The sequence below is a fragment of the Oryctolagus cuniculus genome, chromosome 11 (assembly GCF_964237555.1).
Source record: "Oryctolagus cuniculus chromosome 11, mOryCun1.1, whole genome shotgun sequence".
NCBI classification, from domain to species: domain Eukaryota; kingdom Metazoa; phylum Chordata; class Mammalia; order Lagomorpha; family Leporidae; genus Oryctolagus; species Oryctolagus cuniculus.
This window is the reverse complement of record NC_091442.1, coordinates 41046775-41068552: the sequence shown is the minus strand read 5'-3', so window position 1 is coordinate 41068552 and position 21778 is coordinate 41046775. Positions and strand designations below refer to the sequence as shown.

Here is a 21778-nt window from a genome sequence, read left to right as displayed (position 1 = left end):
AGGGTGAAAAATCTCCGACCATCTGCTGGTGGTGTTACTAAATGTACAATAGAGGGAGAAAGAGAGGGCAGCTAGCCTGAGTGGAAAGGTGCAGGATTTCTTTAATTACTGGGTCAATGAGACCATTACTGCTTGGAATGCTGGGAAAGGCAGGCCAAATCAGCTTAGAGCTCTGAGCATCAACAACAGCGTTTTTAGTGCATAAGCGAAGACACCACGGGTCACCAAAAAGAAGATGAATTTTGAGGGAGGAAAGGAAAATTGGATTAAAGCTTGCTTTAGAAAAGTATGATTAATTAGAAGTCGCAGGTATTTTATGGCACGGAGAGAAAGAAATGATCCTATGTTGGCACTGTTGCAGAACAACCTGTGTATTATTTTTTTTCTAATTACCTTTGGTCCTCAAAGGCAGTCGCAGATGGAGCCTTGGTGAAGCCCATTCTCTCTGATGTCAGACCATTGCTTCTGTTATACTCGCCCATCTAGGTGAACAGCCTGTGTTTAGCTTTCAAATCAATACCCCAGGTGTTGATTCAATATGGCAAACAGATTATGCATGTTGTGCTCAGCTTCTCCTTTTTTCTTTTCTTTTTAGAAGCAACTAATCCCCTCAAATTCAGCTGAGAAAATGTTAGATTTTGGAAGACAAACTGACTTAACTCAGATAGGAGGTTGCGAAATCCAAGTTTATTTTTACTTTATGTAGGGTAACTCCTGCAAGTTGAGCAGGAGTTATGTCCTAAATCCTATTTTTGTTCTTTTGTCAACCTTTGCAGAGGGAATGCCATTTTCTATCACATTTTCTCCTTGCTTCTGTGTCTGAGGATGGGCAAAAACTATGAAAATTATGGGGAAGGGGCCGGCGTTGTGGTGCAGCGGGTTAACACCCTGGCCTGAAGTGTCAGCATCCCATATGGGCACCGGTTGGAGATCTGGCTGCTCCACTTCTGATCCAGCTCTCTGCTATGGCCTGGGAAAAGAATAGAAGATGGCCCAGATCTTTGGGCCCCTGCACCCACGTGGGAGACCTGGAAGAAGCTCCTGGTTCCCAGCTTCAGATCAGCTCAGCTCTAGCCATTGCGGCCAACTGGGGAGTGAACCATAGGATGGAAGACCTCTCTCTCTCTCTCTCTCTCTCTCTCTCTCTCTCTGCCTCTCCTCTCCCTGTATAACTCTGACTTTCAAATAAATAAATAAACCTTAAAAAAAGAAAATTATAGGGAAGTTATTTTTTCTTTATCCAACTCTCTCCGACCCCTTTACTATTCATTGAAACTAGGGAAAAATGACCTTTGGTAGTGAACATTGCTTTCCTTTTTGAGGATATACAACTCAAAATGTGTATATCCTGGATGCTCCTTAGTCCTACGCCCCTAACCTGGACATGCAGTCTGCGTTTCCCCTTCCCTTCCACCTGCTATGGGGGGAGGGACACGCATCCATTGATCACAAAGAGGCTCCCGATGATGGCAACCGGGACAGAACCCGGCGCCCCGACCGGGACTAGAACCCCAACCCGGTGTGCCGGCACCGCAAGGCGGAGGATTAGCCTAGTGAGCCGCTGTGCTGGCCCCTGGGAGCTTCTTAAAAGCTCTTAGAAGTGCAGATTCCCAATCTCTTGGGGGTGGGAGGGTGCACACCAATCTGTATTTTAACAAATCAAAGGCTGTGGGTGTGTTTTGTTTTGTTTTGTTTTGTTTTGTTTTGTTTTGTTTTGTTTTTGGGGAGGGAGGGAGGGAGGAAGGGAGAGAGAAATCCTATCCCTAGGATCACTTTCCAAATGCCCCATTGGCAGGCCAGGGAATAAAGCTTGGAGCTGAAGCAGGGAGCTAAGATCTCAATCCACGTCTCCCACAAGAATAACAGGAACCCAACTATTTGAGCCATCATAGTTGCTTCTCAGGGCCTGTATTAGCAATAAACTGGAGTTAGGAGTCAACACTGGGTTTCAAATACAGGCACTCAGATGGGGGTATCTTAATTGTTAGGCCAAATGCCCACCTCCAAATTAATTCATATGCGTATCTAAGTTTGAGAGCCACTGTGATAGAATAAAATAGCAACTATGCTTGTGACTAGTTATTAGAGTCAGGTTCCGTACTCCCATTTTGGGAAGTTTCTTGCATGTTAATTTATATCTTCTCCCTTGCTGAGAATATTGGTTTGATTCTTGCTATTTCTTCCTGATGGGAAAATAGAAGCCAACTATTTTACTTCCATTTTCCTTCCTTTCTTTTCATAATTTCCTTGTTTCTCCTTCCCTCCTGCCTTCTTTTGTTTCCCGAATGCCTTTAATTTCTTTTCTTCTCATCTCCTAGAGATGCATAAGTATTCTACTGGCATTCACTATGACCACAGAAATTAAATTTACATGAACTAATTTCCAATTGTGCAACCAACAGAGACTGACATTACAAAGTGATAGGTCATAATAAAAAAAAAATCTGTCTAATTTAGCATAGATTATAGGCAGGATAATTTTATGGTAATTCCCAAGTAAGACATGGAAGGATATTGAAGTCTGTCTTTATTTTGGGTATCCATTATGAATTTTTCAATAAGGATAATGTATTAGGTTTTCTTTTTCTTTCTTTGTTTTTGCTGTTGTAAGTTACCTAGACTTAGTAGCTTAACATAGCCCAAATGTATTATCTCTTATAGCTCTGGATGGAGGCCAGATGTCTGGGGCTAAAATCGAGGCATCAGCTCAGCTGCCTCCCTGCTCATGGCTCCAGGGAGGAATCTACTCATTTCCTTGCCTATCCCAGTTTCTAGAGAACACCTGTATTCCTTGTCTCATGGCTCCTTCCTCCAACTGCAAAGCCAGTACCACAGTTTCTTCAAATCTCAATCTCTGTCTCTTCTTTGCATCTAACACATACCTTTCTATAATTTTCCTGCCTCTGCGTTTTTCTTACAAATATATTTGTGATTATACTGGGGCTACCTGAGTAGTCCAGATTAACCTCTTGTTGAGATCCTTAACTTAATCATACCTGCAAATATGTCACAGAGCCACAGGTTGCAGGGATAAGGACATGGACAGCTTTGGAGTGAGATTACTGTGTCTACTTCAGGTAATTATAAAACAAGTGCAAACCTTGATGTTCTCTTCACTCCCACATTTTATTTGGTGCCTGGCCTAAAATTTCTATTCCTTATTGTGGGGAGCAACTTGGACTAGACTGTTACTGGAATTAAGACTTATTCTATGCATCTGCTCTCCCACAATATGGCGCTGAGAAGGGAGTAACAACTTCTACGCAGCTGCCTCTCGCCAACTTGAGTGATGACCTGCAGGAGCTGATCCTACTCCTGATTGGAGGAGAGCAGCGTACTCGGTGTGTGGGTAGCAGACTTGGGATTGGTGGAAGAGGACTATAAAGGAGGAGAGAGACAACATGCACCAGGAACATCTAAGGGGAACACCTGAGCAGCCCCCGAGAGAGCCGGCCAGCGGTGTGCCGCTCCCCCGCGGAAGTGGGGAAAGTGGCAGGGGGAACCGCCCTTCCACGGAGGTGGAAGGGACGGCAGCCAACCCGGGAAGAACCAGCAGCAAACCCGGGAAGGGCCGAGCAGACAAAAGAACAGCACAGGGTCTTGTGTCGTTCCTCCATGAAGAGGGGGAGCGACACTTATCATTTGTGAAGAAATAGTAAGATATCTTTTGGATATCTTCTTGTATTGTCAGAATTAACTGTAAGGTCCCATTGATCACCTCTTGAAGTAAGAGCCAAAAATTTAGAAATATGAAACACATATATATGTATTTATATATGGATTTATTTATAAACACATATATAAATATATATATGGTATATACAATATAATATTATGCATCTATATCATTTCTAAGTATGACATTTTATGCAAATTTTATTTTCTGATCACAAAAATGTTCTACATTTTTAATGGGAAAAACAAGAGCAATATAACACAGTGTGAAATCCTGACTACATCCATTTTGAAAAAAATACTCTCAACATTGAAATTGTATGTCTATACCTTAATATATTATGAATCACATATCTCAATCCTGAATGTTATTACACTGTGAACTGTGCTTGTCAATGTATGAAACATGACTAGGTAAAGTAAATTATATTTAATAATTGAGGAACAACACAAATATAATAAACTGAAAACAGCATTCTCCTTTCAATATGTTTTAAGAAGAAATGTCTTGTTTCCCCCCTTACTATTTCTTTGCTGCTTTTTAAAATTCAGTTTCAATTAAAACAAAGCAAATAAGCTATGAAAATATACCTGAAAATGAACTGATGTGCTTTTAATGTCAAAAGTGTGAGTTTAACAATGGGATGATATTTATTGGTTAGAAGCATGACTGATTCATCTTGACACCACTTCCTTTGAAGATTCACAGTGAAATAAAGCAATCACATGCAATCAACCCAAACCCTTTGCTATTGTTAAGATGTTTACCTATCTTTTTCTTTTTTTTTAAGTTATTGCAACAGATGTCATAAAATAAATGTGGTGAAACATTCAAGCAGCAAGTTCCCTAATTGTTTCCATCTTGATTATAAAAACAGATCGAGAGGTAAATCCTCACAGTGAAATAAATGCAAAAAATAATTAACATTCAAAGTACTCCTTATACCACCTGCTCTTTACATACTCTGCTGAAACAAAGGCACCTGATGTATGAAGAGTAATGAAAAGAAAATGAGTTTCCCTCCAAAGCAGAGAGAAAAGTAGCACTTACAATTGAAAGCCAAATCAGAATGGCTATATCTTTGGTACACTCATTAGGGCCTGCTAGTTCTTGTATCTCATGGCTCAAGTTCAGTCTAAATGCAAATGCAGTAAATATTTTATCAAAGGTAGGACATAATAATTTATGGCTATTTGTTTACTAAAAGTATTAAAAAGAAAACTTTTAATTTAAATAATTACTGCATTTCTACTTTAACCAGTATCTGAATTAAGGCTAACCTTTTCAAATTGTATACAAATTCAGGTTAAACTCTACTGACAATAGTTTCCTTTTGCTTGTAAAAACATTTTCACTTATTTAGTTGAGAGGCAGAGAAACAGATAAGTGGGAGAGAGAATGACTGCCCATATGTTGATTAATTCCCCAAATGCCCACAATGGCCAGAACTGGGCAAGGCCATGAACTGGGCTCTAGGAACTCAATCCAGATTTTTCCCACAAAGACAGCAGGAGCTCAACTACTTGAGCAATCACCACTGCCTCTCAGTATTTGCCCCAACAAGAAGTTGGAATTAGGAGCCCAAGCCAGGAATTGTACTTGGGTACTCCATTGTGGAACAAATGAATCCTAACTGCTAGGCTAAGCAGCTACTCCAGAGAATATTTTTCTTTATAATAAAACAATATAAATGACCACATTTTTACATTCATATTATCACCGTAACAGTTTCACTTACATTATAGGTTACACCTGTGGTTGTTAGTTCTGTCACCTAGATGATCTTTCTGTACAAAGGGTTATGATTAGGAACTTTAATTGACAGTCATAATGCAAATAAGGAGAAAGCTACCATCACTTCACTGGGAATAGGTGAACCCTCCCTTTCATGGACAGCAGCAAAAAATGGGTTTAAAGAAAATTTAAATTTTTAATCTAACAAAGAAAGAGCCAAGCAAACTAGATTAACCAGATACCAAAGCCAAATCACAAAGTAAGGAAGCAGGCTTCTAAATAAGGGGTTATAGAAATTATTTGATTCTACGTATGGACTGAGCCCGAGACACACTGCTTTGGGATTTCTCTCATGCATCAGAGGGAGCAATTTCTTCCAGCTTACTGGCTTGGGAAGGGATATAGACAGACTACTGTCTCTATAGGGGAGTAGGGCATTGTGACAATAAACCCATTTCCAGGGACGCGTCTCAAGGGTATGGTTGATAAAGACTTTATAATTTGGGAGTTCTTGTACTAGAAAGAGGACATTCAGATCCAGGGTAATTCACATAGGTGTTACAGAGTGAGGTTCAGCAAAATTCTCTTAACAGGTCATGTAATAAATGCTTCAGGTTTTGCATGTTCTAATAAATTTTATTTGTAGACTCTGACATTTGAATTTTATATAATTCCATAGGGATACTGAACCCAAGCCCAGAAGAATGTACTAAATGCTGTATTTTATAGTCCTTATTAACTAAAGCTTTTAATTTAATGTGAACAACACAAAAATCAATAATGAATCCATTTAATCCCCACGATTGTCTTGGGCTTTCACTCCATCACTTCTGCTTTGATAACTATACTCTGCCACCATGATTTTCACTGGCAACTTGGGAAGCCAGGAGAGCAGAGTTGGTTATATTTAAAGTAGACGTTATGTCAAAAATGGTCAAAAGAAAGAATTTGGTTATATAATGATAAAGGGATCAAAACATCAGGAAAACACAAGAATTGAAAATATTTATTCACCCAACATCAGAGCATCTAGCTATGCAATGGAAATACTAACAGAGCTGTGGGGTTCTTAATGGTCCACTCTCAACAATGGATAGATAGTCCAGAAAGAATATCAAAAAGGAAACAATGGATTTGAAAAACACTGTGGACTAAATAGACTTTTATAGGACACCTGATCTAGCAGCGGCAGAATACATATTCTTCTCCAATGTGCATAAAACATTCTCCAGGATAGATCATGTTAGGCCACAAAATAGCTGTAAATGAGTTCAAGATTGAAATCATATAAGGTGGGGCTGGCACAGTGGTGCAGTAGGTTAATCCTCCACCTGTGGCGCCGGCATCCATAATGGGCACCGGTTCAAGTCCTGGCTGCTCCTCTTCCAATCCAGCTCTATGGTGTGGCCTGGGAAAGCAGTAGATGGCCCAAGTCCTTGGGCCCCTGCACCCACATGGGAGACCAGGAAGAAGCACCTGGCTCCTGGCTCCGGATCAGCTCAGCTCTGGCTGTTGCAGTCATTTGGGGGGTGAACCAATGGACGGAAAGCCTTTCTCTCTGTCTCTCCCTCTCACTGTCTGTAACTCTACCTCTCAAATAAATAAATAAAATCTTATTTTAAAGATTTATTTATTTACTTGAAAGTCAGAGTTACACAGAGAAGGAAAGAGAGGCAGAGAGATGGGAGAGGGGAGTCTTCCATCCACTGGTTCACTCCCCAGATGGCCACAACAGCTAGAACTACACCAATCTGAAGTCAGGAGCCAGGATCCTCCTCTGGGTCTCCCACACGGGTTCAGGGGCCCAAGGACTTGGGCCATCCTCCACTGTTTTCCCAGGCCTCAGCAGAGAGCTGGATTGGAAGTAGAGCAGCTGGGACTTGAACCAGCACCCATATGGGATGCCAGCACTGCAGGTGGTGGCTTTACCCACTATGCCACAGTGCTGGCCCCAATAAATAAAATCTTTTAAAAAAATCATATAGGGTATGTATTTTAATCCCAAGAATATGAAATTAGAGACAAATAATAGGAGAACTTTCAGAAAATTCACAAATAGGTGGAAATTAAAAAGCATGCTCCTGAATGAACAATAGGTCAAGGAAGAAATAAAAAAAGAAATAAAAAAAATCTTGAAACAAGCAGAAAAGGAAACATAGCAAATCAAAACTTATGGTATGCAGCAAAGCCTATATTAAGAAAAGTATGGGGGCCAGCACAGGTGAAGCATCAGCCTGCATTGCTGGCATCCAATATAGGCACCGGTTCAAGTCCCGGCTGCTCCACTTCCAATCCAGCTTCCTGACATGGCCTAGGAAAGCAGTGGAAGATGGCTCAAGTGCTTGGGCCCCTGCACCCATGTGGGAGACCCTGAAGAAGCTCCAGTCTCCTGGTTTGGATTAGCCTAGTTCTGCCCATTGTAGACATTTGGGGAGTGAATCAGCGGATGGAAGACCTCTCTCTCTGTGTCTCTCCCTCTCTCTGTCTGTAACTCTACTTGTCAAGTAAATATATCTTTCAAAAAAAAAGTATGAAATAAACAACTTAACTTTAAATCTCAACCAACTAGGAAAAGAAGGAAAAAACTGAACTCAAAGTGAGCGTCAGGAAGGAAGAAGATTAAAGAAGAAATCTCTGATCACTAATGAGATAGAGACTAGAAAAACAATTTTTAAAATCAAGAAAAATAACAGTTGGTGTTTTGAAAAGATAAACTAAATTAAACTCAAATAAACTCAAATAAAATTATCAACGAAAGAGGAGCATAACTATGACCAGAGAAATGCAAAGGATCACAAGAGACGGTTATAAAAATTATATATTTTTATATATTAATTACATATCAACAAATTGAAAAATATTAAATAAATTGAACATTTCTAGAAACATACAGTCTAACTAGAATGAAACATGAAGAAATAGAAAATCTCAATAGACCAACACTGAGTACAGAGATTGAATCAGCAACCAAGAATCTCCCAGGAAAGAAGACCTCAGGACCAAGGAAGAAGTAATGTAAATTCTTCTTAAATCATTCCAAGAAATGAAGAGGGAAGGAACACTTCCTAACTTGTATGTAAAATAAACTTTTATTTTAATTCTGCTTTCCATGAACTTCTTGAAGCACCTTTGCAGTTCTACATAATTCCAAGATAGACGAGTTTTAAAAGACTTAAAACCATTGAGTTTTAAATCCTGTATGAATTTTCTTAAATTCTTAACTTTACAGATTTTATTGACAGAAAAGACCATATTATATTAAAAATAATAATACTGATGACTCTGAAAGTAATTCAGAAGTAGGACCCTAAGCCAGATGAAGTGTTAGCAATACATTAACTCATTGATTTACACTAAATTTTTGAATATAAGGTTCCATGTCTTGTTTCAATAAACATAAGACAGAAAACCTAAATGAGAAGAAATTATTCTCTTACTTTAGCCAGATTAAAAAAATATTAATATATAAAGTGATGATGTATCACACAGTTGAGCCATCCAATAAGTACAGCTATATTTTAATACATGTACATCTACAGTATATGTAGAACAGTAGTCCTTGGCACAAAATGATACTGAATAAATTACAACCTCAAATGTAATTGGAGGCTACTGCTGTGTCCCAATACTATATCAGTATTTTATTACTTCCTGTTAACACCAAGTGTCTAATAGTTAACACTGATGAGTACAGTGAAGTGGGTAAAAGGCTAAAAATGGCAGTTCTACTTTCAATACACTGTCAAGAAAAATTGTCCAAGGCTTGATAACAGACAAAGGCAATGGATGAGTATTATGTCCATGCAATGCTGGGAGTTGCCTAGCATATTCTATGGGGTTATCTGACTAATCAAAGTATTATTCCTTTTCTAGGCAGTAGATTATTTTATATGAACATTTGCAGAGATAGAAGTTAACTTGTAGAACACTTGTGGTAATGAAGATGAGATTTGTTTATAGCAATGAAATTGAATTTTGTGTTGTGGAAATAAGGGCTACATCTTAGTCATGTATAATATCCAGTTCTGAAAATTTCAGTGCTCTTGAATGGTGTGTGCCTGTACTGACACATTCAGTATTTCTAAATGTGCGTATTATGACATATGTGTACATCTTCAATCTCTAATCCCTATATATGGAGATGGATTACACACACATGCACACATAGTTCAAATTCTCCTTTGAACTGCTTTTAACATCTTACAGATTCCCTCATTAATGATTTAAATAAACTATTTGACATGCATTAATTCTATCTTTATGAGAGCCATGATTTTTTTTTAACCTAGAAAACTTTTATTTAAAGTATACAAACTTCATGCCTTTCATATATACAAATTTAGGAGCACAGTGTGAGTCATTTTATCTTTCCAAAGTAATAATTTGGCATTATAGAATCTCTTGGGGAAGAAAGCGAATGCAATGAACCAGTCATCAAATGTTAGTAATTACTAATTTTGCCTTTGAAGAAGTTAATTTTTTGAAACAGTTAAGAATAGTATATCTTTAAATATTTATAAAACATTAAAATGGAGAATAATTTAAAATATGTAAAATTTAAATGTAAAATAATATATTTAGATGCAAGTAAAAACTAATCTTATTAGTAGTTGTGATCAGAATTTAGGTATTTCACCCACAGAGACTGGCAGAATTCTAATGCAGCAGAGAGGAAGAAGAAGTTCAACATCTGGGGACTGAAAGACACATACGGGAGAGGTCTTTTTGTTTTTGCAAATTGCTTTTAAGAAACCACAGGGTCATAGAACTATATGGCTCAGGGCATGCCCAGACTGACCTAGGCTTGATACAATGGTATACTAAACTAAATTGAGGAGTTAGGGATGGGAGGAAATCATGACAAAAGGATTGCAGGATGTGACTGGATGATGGCTGTTTATTATAAGAGATGGTTTCTGAAAATTCCCCAGATGAAGATGGACTAATAATTAACTACAAGTTGCAGTTCTAACATTTACCTAAACCTACAAACATACGTGGGTTTGTGGTACTTCAGGGAACGGAGGGATGAGAGCGGTCGCAGTGGGAGGCACACTGAGGACCAGAGAGACCTTATGCAAAGAAGGAAAGATAGAGGTTGAGGTGAGAAGTTGCCACAAACGAAAGCTTTCAACCTGAGATGAGAAGAAATGGTTCTTAACCCAAAGAATTCTCAGAGATACTGCAAAGGACCTGATATCCTCTAACATGTAAAATGCCATTCAGGATAATTTTTTCTAACTCTTAAAAGTTTGATGATAATGGTAAGCTAGAGAATTTAGATAAATTTAAGAGGCCTGAAAAGCTTTTCTAACTGGGTAGCTACACATGACCTTTTTACATGCATAGTCCAAATTTGTACATGTACATATATACATATTATGCAAACTGATAATACTGTAGCAGCAAATATACTTTTCACTTTCACTCTTTTTTTTAACTTTAAAATTATTGGTCAGTTACACTTTTGTTTGAGAAATACAGATAAAGATCAACATTCTAAAGGTAAATTTAAAAAAAAATCTTACCTTATACAGTGCTAATTTGAATGAACTGGTTCCATATGTAAATTGCACTCATAAATATATGTAGAAAACTTAAACAATTTATAAGGTAATCATTTTACCTTCAGTGTAAGAAATATCCTGAAGCATTTTAAAGTATTTCTAGGATCCAATTAAGGGCCAGTGCTGTGGCGTAGTGGGTAAAGCTGCTGCCTGCGGTGCCAGCATCCCATATGGGCGTCAGTTCAAGTCCTAGTTGCTCCACTTCCGATTCAGCTCTCTGTTATGGCCTGGGAAAGCAGTAGAAGATGGCCCAAGTTCTTGGGCCCCTGCACCTATGTGGGAGACCTGGAATAAGCTCCTGGCTCCTGGCTTCTGATCAGCGCATTTCCAGCCCTTGTGGCCAATTAGGGAGTGAGCCAGGAGATAGACGACCCCTCTCTCTCCCTCTCTCTTTCTCTCTGTGCCTCTCCTCTCTGTGTAATTCTTTCAAACAAATAAATTAATCAATCTTTAAAAATGATCCAATTAAGGACCGGCAGTTTGAATTTCATTTATATCTTAAATGAAGATTGGGTTGATAAATTCTAATTAGAAAATATGATTAGGAAAGAAGGCCAGTAACAAAAGAAAGCCATTTGAAAGTGAAACTTCCTTAGAAAGCGAATAGTGCTGCTAATGTGAAAAATACAGTATCAGTAAAGTTGATCTCAGTTGAAAAGATGATGTACCAAAGATTTTCTGAAAATAGAAAGTTCCAGGAAGTTGCTTTATTTCTCAAGATGCAAGCTGATATACTATTTTGCATGAATCAAAAATATGCCCAGCTACGATTCTCTGTAGCAAAGAACACCAGCTGGATATGAAAGCCTGCATGTTATTGATTCTGTGTATGGCTACATTGCTGGCATGGGGTCTGCTTTTCCAGGAGTGGTAAAAGGGCTCTGTCAGCGATATCAGAATTCCAAAAATAATGGAAAAAACACCAAGGGCTGTGGAGTGATGCTTTGTAGTCGAGATAAATCCCTAATGGATTTGACTGGTAGGAGCAGAAGAGAAAGTGGCTCACTTACTATGAGTTCTAAGATGAAACAGGAGCCAGAGGAGCTGCAAGAAAAGATGTTTCCCATGTGGACTAAGAAAGATCGTGATGGAAATCAAGCCTGGTTCTAAGCAGACTGCGTGTAAACCTAATTTGAGCTAAATGGCTTTTTTCTTCCTTTAAAGTATCCTCAGGGAACAATTAGCTGTCCAATTATTGGTACGTTGTAATATAAAATACAGTTAATTTGGCTGATCTTTTTGCTCAGTCGAGGATGCCTCGGCATTTTTTGTCAATAGAATAAATAAAGCTGGGAAAGATCTTCGAGTGTTCGGTGTCCTTATGACCACCGGCTTCCGGGTCCTCATCCCCGTTTCATCCAGAGAGTGGCACTCAGAGTTGTTCTAACAAGCAAAGTGACAAACTGGAGAACACTATGGCTGCATAACTGAGTTTATACCTCTCACTACTGCCCTGCAAACTGGGACTCTTGAACTTCTAGGGACTGCCGGGGATCCCAGAGGCAGAGGTGGAAGCCACACGCCCCTGGACACTTAGCACACACGCCAGTCAATCAGCAAACCATGAACCCATGGATGTGACATTTTATACTTGTTGCTGATGTGCCCTGTACTCTTGGCCTATGGGTCTGCCTACATTCATCTTTTCCCAGGAAAAAGCAAAATATACCCTGAGCTATCATCAATACTTTCATCAATTTTAGGTAAACAGTTAAAGGGGTACTATCCCATTCTATTATTATTCATTGATGTAAGAAAACTAACTGGGACCACATATATGCATTCTGTATAATTCTGGAGAAGTCTGATATAACTAAAAATTAAATAGGAGTGGAGGTTTTGGGAAGCAATAAAGACATAATGTTGATTTGCCTGATATTTTATATCAAATATTTCTAAATTCAACCAGACATAAATCTTACGGGACATGTTTAAATGCTTGCTATATATCTTATGCTGAAACATGGGATCCTTTTGACAGGAAACTTTTTATTACATTACTCTGATGTTCAGTTATTAACCTAAATGATGTTATTCTACCGGATTTCACATGTGTTGCAGATCCTGCTGGGAAAGCATAAAACTGGACTCATTTAGGAAGAGACAATGTGGCTATAGGAGAAAAGCTACCATATGTGAAACCTCACTCTATGCCTGTTGAAAGTTTTGTATTCCAGATCTCCCACTGGCATGGCCATTGTGTTATTGTGTAATTTTATCAGCGTGAACTTCTGCTGAATAGTTTCGCACCTTTTCAAAATCCATATTTTGGGAGAGCTAACTTCAAAACTTAATGTTGCAACATCTGTGCCCATACACCTGGGAGCCATAGAAGATGTGTCCTGAAGATTATCTACATTTCCTAATCTTAAAAAATGCCACAAAATGAGAGAAAAAAGGTGATACATTTTCCAGGTTTGGCTTTTTTTTTTTTTCTTTAAAGGAACCACTTTCTGCCTGTTTAAAAAGATTCTTACAATAGGGCCGGCGCTGTGGCTCACTTGGTTAATCCTCCGCCTGAGGCGCCGGCATCCCATATGGGCACCGGGTTCTGGTTCTGGTTGCTCCTCTTCCATCCAGCTCTCTGCTGTGGCCCAGGAGGGCAGCGGAGGATGGCCCAAGTGCTTGGGCCCTGCACCCGCATGGGAGTCCAGGGTAAGTACCTGGCTCCTGGCTATGGATAGGCGCAGCATGCCGGCCATAGCATGCTGGCCGTAGCGGCCACTTGGGGGGTGAACCAACGGAAGGAAGACCTTTCTCTCTGTCTCTCTCTCTCTCACTGTCTAACTCTGTCAAATAAAAATAAAGATTCTTACAATATAGGACAAATAATATATCTATAGTTACAAAGAATATCTCTACAAATGTAATAGAATACTCATTTGGCTTTGTTTACATATAATTCCTATTACATATGTGTAGCTTTTTGTTAGGACATTATTTTGTAAATGTACTCCAAACCTGGAGCTATAGTCTCAAAATTTGTCCAAACAAGACTCTTTAATAACCACATTAAGCAAAGTAGAGGGTAAAAATATCCTGGAACTTTGAAATTCTTTTTTTTTTCTACTTTTGTTCTGTGGATGTATGAAGAGCATAGTGGTATCTTTTTTTAAAAACAGAAATTATGGTTTTATTATAATTTCTCAAACAGAAGATTGAGATCTTGTCAATAATAAAAGGAATATATGCATGGAGAGAAGTGCCTCCTACCCTACCTTCCACTGATTGTTCTTGTTATATAGAATAAAATACAAGTTCATGAAATTTTGCATGATGTAATAATGAAGTAGGCAGGCATATAGGTTAAAATGGATTGGGTTTGTGAGCTGGAAGACCACGCCTTCACCACGCCCCTGTGTGACCTCACGCCCTACCTGATACCTTAGCCACGCCCCTATGTGACCCCACCCCTTACCTGGCCACACCTGGGTGCCCATCAGCCAATCAGGTTAATTGACCACTCCCCTTTGGAAGTGGGTTAAAAGCCTGGGACACATTGTGTCTGGCCCTTCTCTCTTCCCAGGCCTCTTGCCGGAGGGGACTTGCTGTAGCCCTGTGCCTCCCGAGGGCCACGCACCCTAGGATTCCTGGCCTAGATGCTCCTCCATGTGGCTGGTTCCTGGTACTCGGTATGAACCCAGTTTACCTCTGTTTCTTAAATAAAGCTCTCACTCTCCTATGCATCTTTCTCACTAAATAAAGGCTTAAAATGTACCATGCTGCCTCCTTTATCTGTGTCGGTATTTAGAATTCTTCTCTAAATATTAGGCAAGAACCCTCCTGGGCTTATTAATATTGGGGATTTATTAATAAGCATATGGTGAAATCATATGCCACCCCAAATTCCAGTAGCATATGTGGCACCCCAGATAGCACTACTGGGGAACTCTAAAGGGCCACAATTTTGTATAAATTTTAGGGGGTCATCTCCAATTTCAATTCCATTTTCCTGTGAACTCTTTGAAGCCCCCCTATACACAGTAAGATAGGGTTTAGAGCCATATGAAAACTGTTAGCATGAGATGATGTTGCCATTCAAATGTGCAGAACCATTTGTTGTTGAAGGATAATACAAGATATGTGAAGTTTTTGTGGATTTCATATTGGATATTGGGGAACTCACATGTGGAATCTCTTGACTTTGTCATCAATTTATTAAGTTAAGATAGTTGCTGAATGCTTATGGACTGTTTTCTATGCGGCAAGTATTACTATAATGCTTTATATGTGTTATTCACCAAAACCGTAAGTGGCAAGTGGTTCCATTACCACCATCTTACAGATGAGAAATTTGAAGCAGAGAGACCACACAACTTGCCTAAGGTCACCCAACTTCACACGGTGGAGAAGAGCTACTGCAGAGCCCCACTAATCTGCACAACCCTCTCTTGCTTTGGGTACTTTTCCTACATGAAACAGAATAGCTTTTCTTTTTTTTTTTTTTAAAGAAAAGTAGGATTTATTCAAGTTGGAAACCTCCTACTGAAGCAGCAAAGAGGAGTGTTCTAAGGGAGGAAGACCCAGAGGGCTGGTGGTAGTGGGCTTTTTAAGCACAATCTTGGGGAAGAAACTGTCAGTCAATATAAGGTGGGACAAACCCATCAAAAGACCTGATTTATATTTTAATTATTTTACCCTGTCTGTCTTGCTCCTGATAAAACAAAGAGCCATCAGAAGAGTGACTAATTTACTTTACAATAGACTGGGAGCTCAGAAGGATGGAATCACCACTCTCTTACTCACAATAGCTTTCAAGGTGGGTTGATGCAAAGAACAAGGTGACAAAACTGAGGCATGTAAACTGATTTCAAATTTCAACAATGGAAATATTCAAGGCAGGGCCAAGATAAGCATAATCAAACTTTAAAGTAAAATGTGGCTAATGTAAGCCCACTGGCATTGTCCTTTCACAGTGAAACAAGACTAGTGTCTGCTAATACTAACTGATAGAATAAAAAAGGGAGAGAACAATCCAACACAGGAAGTGGGATACACAGCAGACTCATAGAATGGCAGATGTCCTAAACAGCACTCTGGCCTCAGAATCAGCCCTTAAGGCATTCAGATCTGGCTGAAGAGCCCAAGAGAGTATTTTAGACATGGAAAGCCAAGACACTCTGGCAAAAACAAAACAAAACAAAAAACAAACCAAACCAAAACCAAACCTAAATGAAGGATCTCTGTGAATGAGATCCCAGTAGAAAGAATGGGCCGTCAAAGAAGGAGGTACCTTTTTCTGAAGGGAGGAGTGAATTTCCACTTTGACTATGACCTTGTCTAAATAAGATCGGAGTTGGCGAACTCAAGAGGCTTCCATAGCCTTGGCAACTCATGACTAGAGCCTAGGGAGATTACTGATGCCATAAACAAGAGTGTAAATTTCTTAAGTCAACAACAGGAGTCACTGTGCACTTATTCCTCATGTAGGATCTCTGTCCTTAATGTGTTGTTCAATGTGAATTAATTTTATAACTAGTACTCAAACAGTATTTTACACTTTATGTTCTGTGTGGGTGCAAACTATTGAAATCTTTACTTAATATATACTAAATTGATCTTCTGTATATAAAGATAATTGAAAATGAATCTTGATGTGAATGGAATGGGAGAGGGAGCAGGAGTTGGGAGGTTTGTGGGTGGGAGGGAAGTTATGGGGGGGAAGCCATTGTAATCCATAAACTGTACTTTGGAAATTTATATTTACTAAATAAAAGTTAAAAAAAAAATAAATTTATCGTCAGAGTTGCTATAGGCATATAGCAGAATCTGATCTTGCTACTTCCCTATAAGTTGTTCCATCATTTATGGAAGAAGACTAGCATACCTATAAGGAAGAGAGGAAGAGTATTTAACTCCTAAGTAATTAGGAATGGGTTCAACTCTAGGGAAGGTACTGGAGGTGGGACAGCATGTCAATGCATGCTGAACACGTGCTTTTCCTTTATGGGTGAAGTTAAAAAAGAAAACACACCATCTGTTTCATGGTTTTTTTTTTTTTACTCATTTGCATTTCTTGAGGCACAATACACAAAGCAAATAATTTCTGTTATGGAGAAATTAAGCAAATAGGTATGACATTATGCATTTTTCATTTTAGGAATACAGTTGAAGGAAGTAGTTCCATAATTCCATGTATCTGAATCTGAGTAAGCATTGTATCAATTCTTTTTATCATTGTCAGGCATGAAATATTCTAAGTGTACCATTCACTTGACTTACCAGGAACATGGCATCATGCGTCTGAACTAGGATTTGCAACTGAGAGGGGATTATTAGATGCATAAAGAAGGAAAAATATTGTGCAATAAAAGCCGTGGAAAGTCAAAATCCCTAGCATAGGTTAGCAATTACATTGTGTCAATGTCCCTGCTGAGAAGAGTTCATAATTTGGAAGCTGTAGTTGCTATTGACCTGATTTTACAGTTGAGATGATGTCTGCATTTAATTTGGCAGGAAAATTGATCACTGTGTTCTATAAACAAGGCCTATCATGTCATTACCCTGAAACTGCTTTGCAAATACCTATTCATTTAAGAGCAGTCTGATTTATAATATAGTGTAACAGACAAATTATTTCATGAGCTATTTTAAAGAGATTGCTTTATATTGGAAAATTGGATTTGCCAATTTCTTCAATAAACACTAAATGTCTTTGATAATAGCTATTTTATAAAGATTTTTTTTCTTAAAGGTTTCTTTATTCACTTCAATATATTGGCTTCTTGACCCAAATGCTGCTTAATATTTACAAAGTGTTCATTCTCCCTTTAACTTCACAAGTCATTATGGAGTCCACTTATTTTTAAAATACTATTCAATATTATTGTATCCTAATATTAGCAGAAAAAGTTTCCAATTTAGAAGGTTCATATAATGTGCATATTTTATATAAATTGGTTATTTAATCACTACCACATGAAGGAAGACAAAATGAAATCAATACAAAAATATTACCTTACTCGTTTCAAAGCCATTTCAGATTTTCTATGACTTCTACCCCCTCCAGTCTATAATTTTATTTCTTTTCTAGAGCTATAAATTAAGAACTTTAAACTGAACCTAAGCAGGAAAAACATCTTCACGCTATTAGAAATGAAAAGTTACAGTGTCTTTGTTTTTCTGCTTCTAGATTTTACTTTACTTTTGCAATGAGGGTCCACTGTTTGTGGATGATTTTGGTGGTTCAACCCCAAGCAGAGATCCAAAGAATCTCTGCATCTTTGATGGGTTAATTTAAAAGCACTCCTACCTTTTTCACCTTTTTCTTCTTGGTCATCTGTCAGTGGAATCACTTCTGGTTGCTCCACAATTGTGGCATCTTCTTGGTTTGATGAAAGCTCTAAATAGAAGGATACAGAGGATACCGTGGGATGTTTTAGTTGGCACCGTTGAGAAAACAGTGACTATAGCACAAATAGTCAAAGTTCCCTTTGACAAAGGAGAACACTATTGTCATCCTCCAGTAATCATTACCTAACACACACACGCACACACACGCACACACACACACAAACACGTGTGCCAGCCACACAGTTTATTCAGAAGTCATGGTTTATAGTTTCATCTCATTCTCTGATAACAATATATTCTGGTTTCAATACCTTCTGTTTCCATACACGAGCTCTGGGATTCTGTCTCAATTTTTATTTCATTCTTCGTTGAATCATTCTCTTGCCCTGTTAAGAACAGCAATGGAAAAATAGAAGAAATGTGATATGCCTGACTATTGCTCTATTCTGAGTTTTACAAAAAGCGAAACTTTCAGAAACCATGCTTCAATCATGCATGGAGAGATAGAAGATGGTCCTGAACCAAAGCGAAGGGCAAATAGATGAGTTTTCAAACCTTCAAATTCATATCAATTATTTTGTGAGAAATGTTCAGAAAAAGAATCTTTTCTTTGAACTGATCAGTAGAATTGGTATTTAGATTATCAATGTACTGGATATGAGTGGACACACCCTGGAAGTTTTGAAAATGTAAAATAATTTCGGGGCTGTATGGGATAACTACATTTAATTTCCTTTTACTATATATTTATTTCCCACATTGAGGATTCAAAAAAAAAAATTAAAGCACTCTTCCATTATACAGCATAAAAATCTTGACTAACATGAGTATACAGGGATTGCACGGCATTATAGCTCAACTCTTCTCTTAAGACACCTATTAGATATAGTCAAGGTCAGGAGAGAATTCAGCCAACTCTTGATTACTCTGAGGCTGATTATCTAGTAATGGCTTTTCTCCCACAACCCCTGGCTTCTCCCCCATCCTCCCCTGTAGAGTTTTGAACATTTAAGTGCTCATTAATAAAGGAAATTGAAATCGGCCCATTTTGCCTTATGCTAATGAAAGACGTTGTGCTTAGGATATTTAACTGTTCAAAGAAAAACTCGAGAGCTAGGGCTAGTTATAATCACGAAGGGGATGCAGAGGATTGGGCTCTTTGCCCGGGTGCATGTGTGCAGGAGATAGTATTGTTACTCCAAACTGTCCCTACTTCTTCCTGCAAGAGGGCTATATATTTTCTCTAGCTGGTCCCTGTGGGACAAGTATAGGTTCTCTCCCCATGGACAGTAGGCTTGTCCATGTGACTTGCTTTAGAGAATGGCACTGGGACAGACATTATGCTCATTGCATTTGAGCAGAACCTTTAAGACCCATTGCATGCTTCCTTCAATCCTTTGTTCGTGATAGAGAATGCTACTTCAGCCTAGATCCTGGAATAAAAACAGGTGGAGCAGAATGGAGCAGAGCCGAGCAGAGACTAAGCAAACCTTTGTTATTGAAAGTCAGTGAGACTTTGGAGATTGTCTGTCACTGCAGCCATATTGACTCACATTCCCTCATCTTCAAGCTTTCCCTTTGGCATAACTGTTCTTAAACCACTCACGGCCCTACTTCTACTTGATCCAGATGGGGAAAAAGAAATATTTTATACCATTCATTTCTCCTGAGCTCAATCTTAATCAAAGAATCTGGTAAAATAATTAAAACTACAGCATATTTATTTATCTGATCATTGAAGGTGGAATCCTCAAGCTGTCTGTGACAATTTTTTTTAGTCTTACAACAAAATGCCAAGTCGTGATGAGTTTGCAAACGGTGTTTCTTTTCTCACGTTCCATTCTCCCGCCCCCTTTCCTCATTCAGGGAAGCATCATCTGTCTCTTGGGTCTTTGTTTTTGTCTCTTGTAGTAGAGTCTGTGAATTGCTAGCAGAAACCTCTTTTCAAACATGGATTTGATGAAGAGCTTTCCCCTGCTTGTAATTCCCATTTATTCAATTCTTTGCCATTGCTACTCAAAGTATGGCCCGTAGACAGGTAAAGTTGGACTGACTTGGGAGCTTTTAAAAATGTGGAATTCCAGGCCTCATTCCAGACCTGTAGAATCAGAGCCTGAATTTTAACCAGATCTCCATCTGATTTGAATATACATAAAAGCTTGAGCAGCATTGGCCTAGAGGATATAAATGTATCTGCAAATTATTGATCCCATAAAAAATGCCAGACTTTGCCTAGACACTTCATATACATTATCTCTAATCATCCCATTACCCTTGAAAAATAAGTATTATGATCCCCATTCTGCTTTCAAAATTTATAACTAGGTATGCTACAAATCCCTTTTTCCTTTCTCTTTTGCTGGGGAATATTATTATCTTGCCCTTTAACTATTTACATGAAAGTCTACCTTGCATATAGTACAATGTGTGAATCATAAGTGTACAGCTTGATGACTGTTTGCATATGCACACACGTCTTCCTGTGTGATCAATACCCAGATCAAAACAGCTCTAGCGCCAGTCTTTCTCTTGTCAGTATCCCCAACATGTGTGACTTTGACATTCATATATATGGAGCATACAGTATATGCTCTTTTATATCTTACTCTATCCCGTCTATGAGATTAATCCCAGTTGCTGAATACATTGCTTGTTCAACCTTTTTCATGGATACTTTGTCACTGTCTGAATACAGTGTGCCATATGAGCATTGAACAGACTTCAGTTTGGGGCTATTATGAGTAATAGTGATAAAAACATTCTTGTACATATCTTTTTGTCTTTTTTTTAAAGATTTTTTTGTTTATTTATTTGAGAGGTAGAATTACAGACAAAGAGAGGGAGAGACAGAGAGAAAGGGCTTCTATCCACAGGTTCACTCCTCCAGTGGCTGCAACTGCTGGAGCTGAGCTTATCCAAAGCCAGGGACCAGGAGCTTCCTACAGGTCTTCCATGTGGGTGCAGGGGCCCAGGCACCTGGACCAACTTCTATTTTCCCAGCCCATAGCAGAGAGCGGGATCTGAAGGGGAGATGCTGGCAACACAGGTAGAGGCTTAACCCATTATGCCACAGCACCAGCCCCTCCTGTACATGTCTTTCCGTGGACTTATATACTCATATCACTTGGGTACGAACCCAGAAATGAAATCACATCCTTATCACTTTTGTGTACTTTACAGAGTGATGACAATTGTCCTACCGTCACTCATTCTACAATGTACTGAGTGTCACTAAATCATGGCTATGTCAGGTGCTGGGAATAGTTCTTAAGTAAGATAAAGAACTGGGGCTGTCGCTGTGGCATAGCTGGTAAAGCCGCCACCTGCAGTGCCAGCATCCCACACGGGCGGCTGTTCAAGACCCAGCTGCTCCACTTCTGATCTAGCTCTCTGCTATGGCCTGGGAAAGCAGTAGAAGATGACCCAAGTCCTTGGGCCCCTGCACCTATGTGGGAGTCCTGGAAGAAGCTCCTGGCTCCTGGCTTCAGATTGTGGCAGCTCCAGCTGT

At 38.9% G+C, this 21778-nt stretch overlaps 1 protein-coding gene across 6 annotated transcripts in view; it reads right to left on the bottom strand.

Annotated features, from left to right (window-relative positions):
• Window positions 1-21778, bottom strand: part of MACROD2 (mono-ADP ribosylhydrolase 2) — a 2173823-nt gene that overhangs the window by 52445 nt on the left and 2099600 nt on the right. For all 6 annotated transcript variants that reach the window (XM_051846213.2, XM_051846214.2, XM_008256366.4 and 3 more), the window contains 2 exons: window positions 18582-18656; window positions 18230-18319 (listed from right to left, as the gene is read on the bottom strand). In XM_051846213.2, coding sequence (XP_051702173.1) covers window positions 18230-18319; window positions 18582-18656 — 165 coding nt within the window. The remainder of the gene's footprint in view (window positions 1-18229; window positions 18320-18581; window positions 18657-21778) is intronic.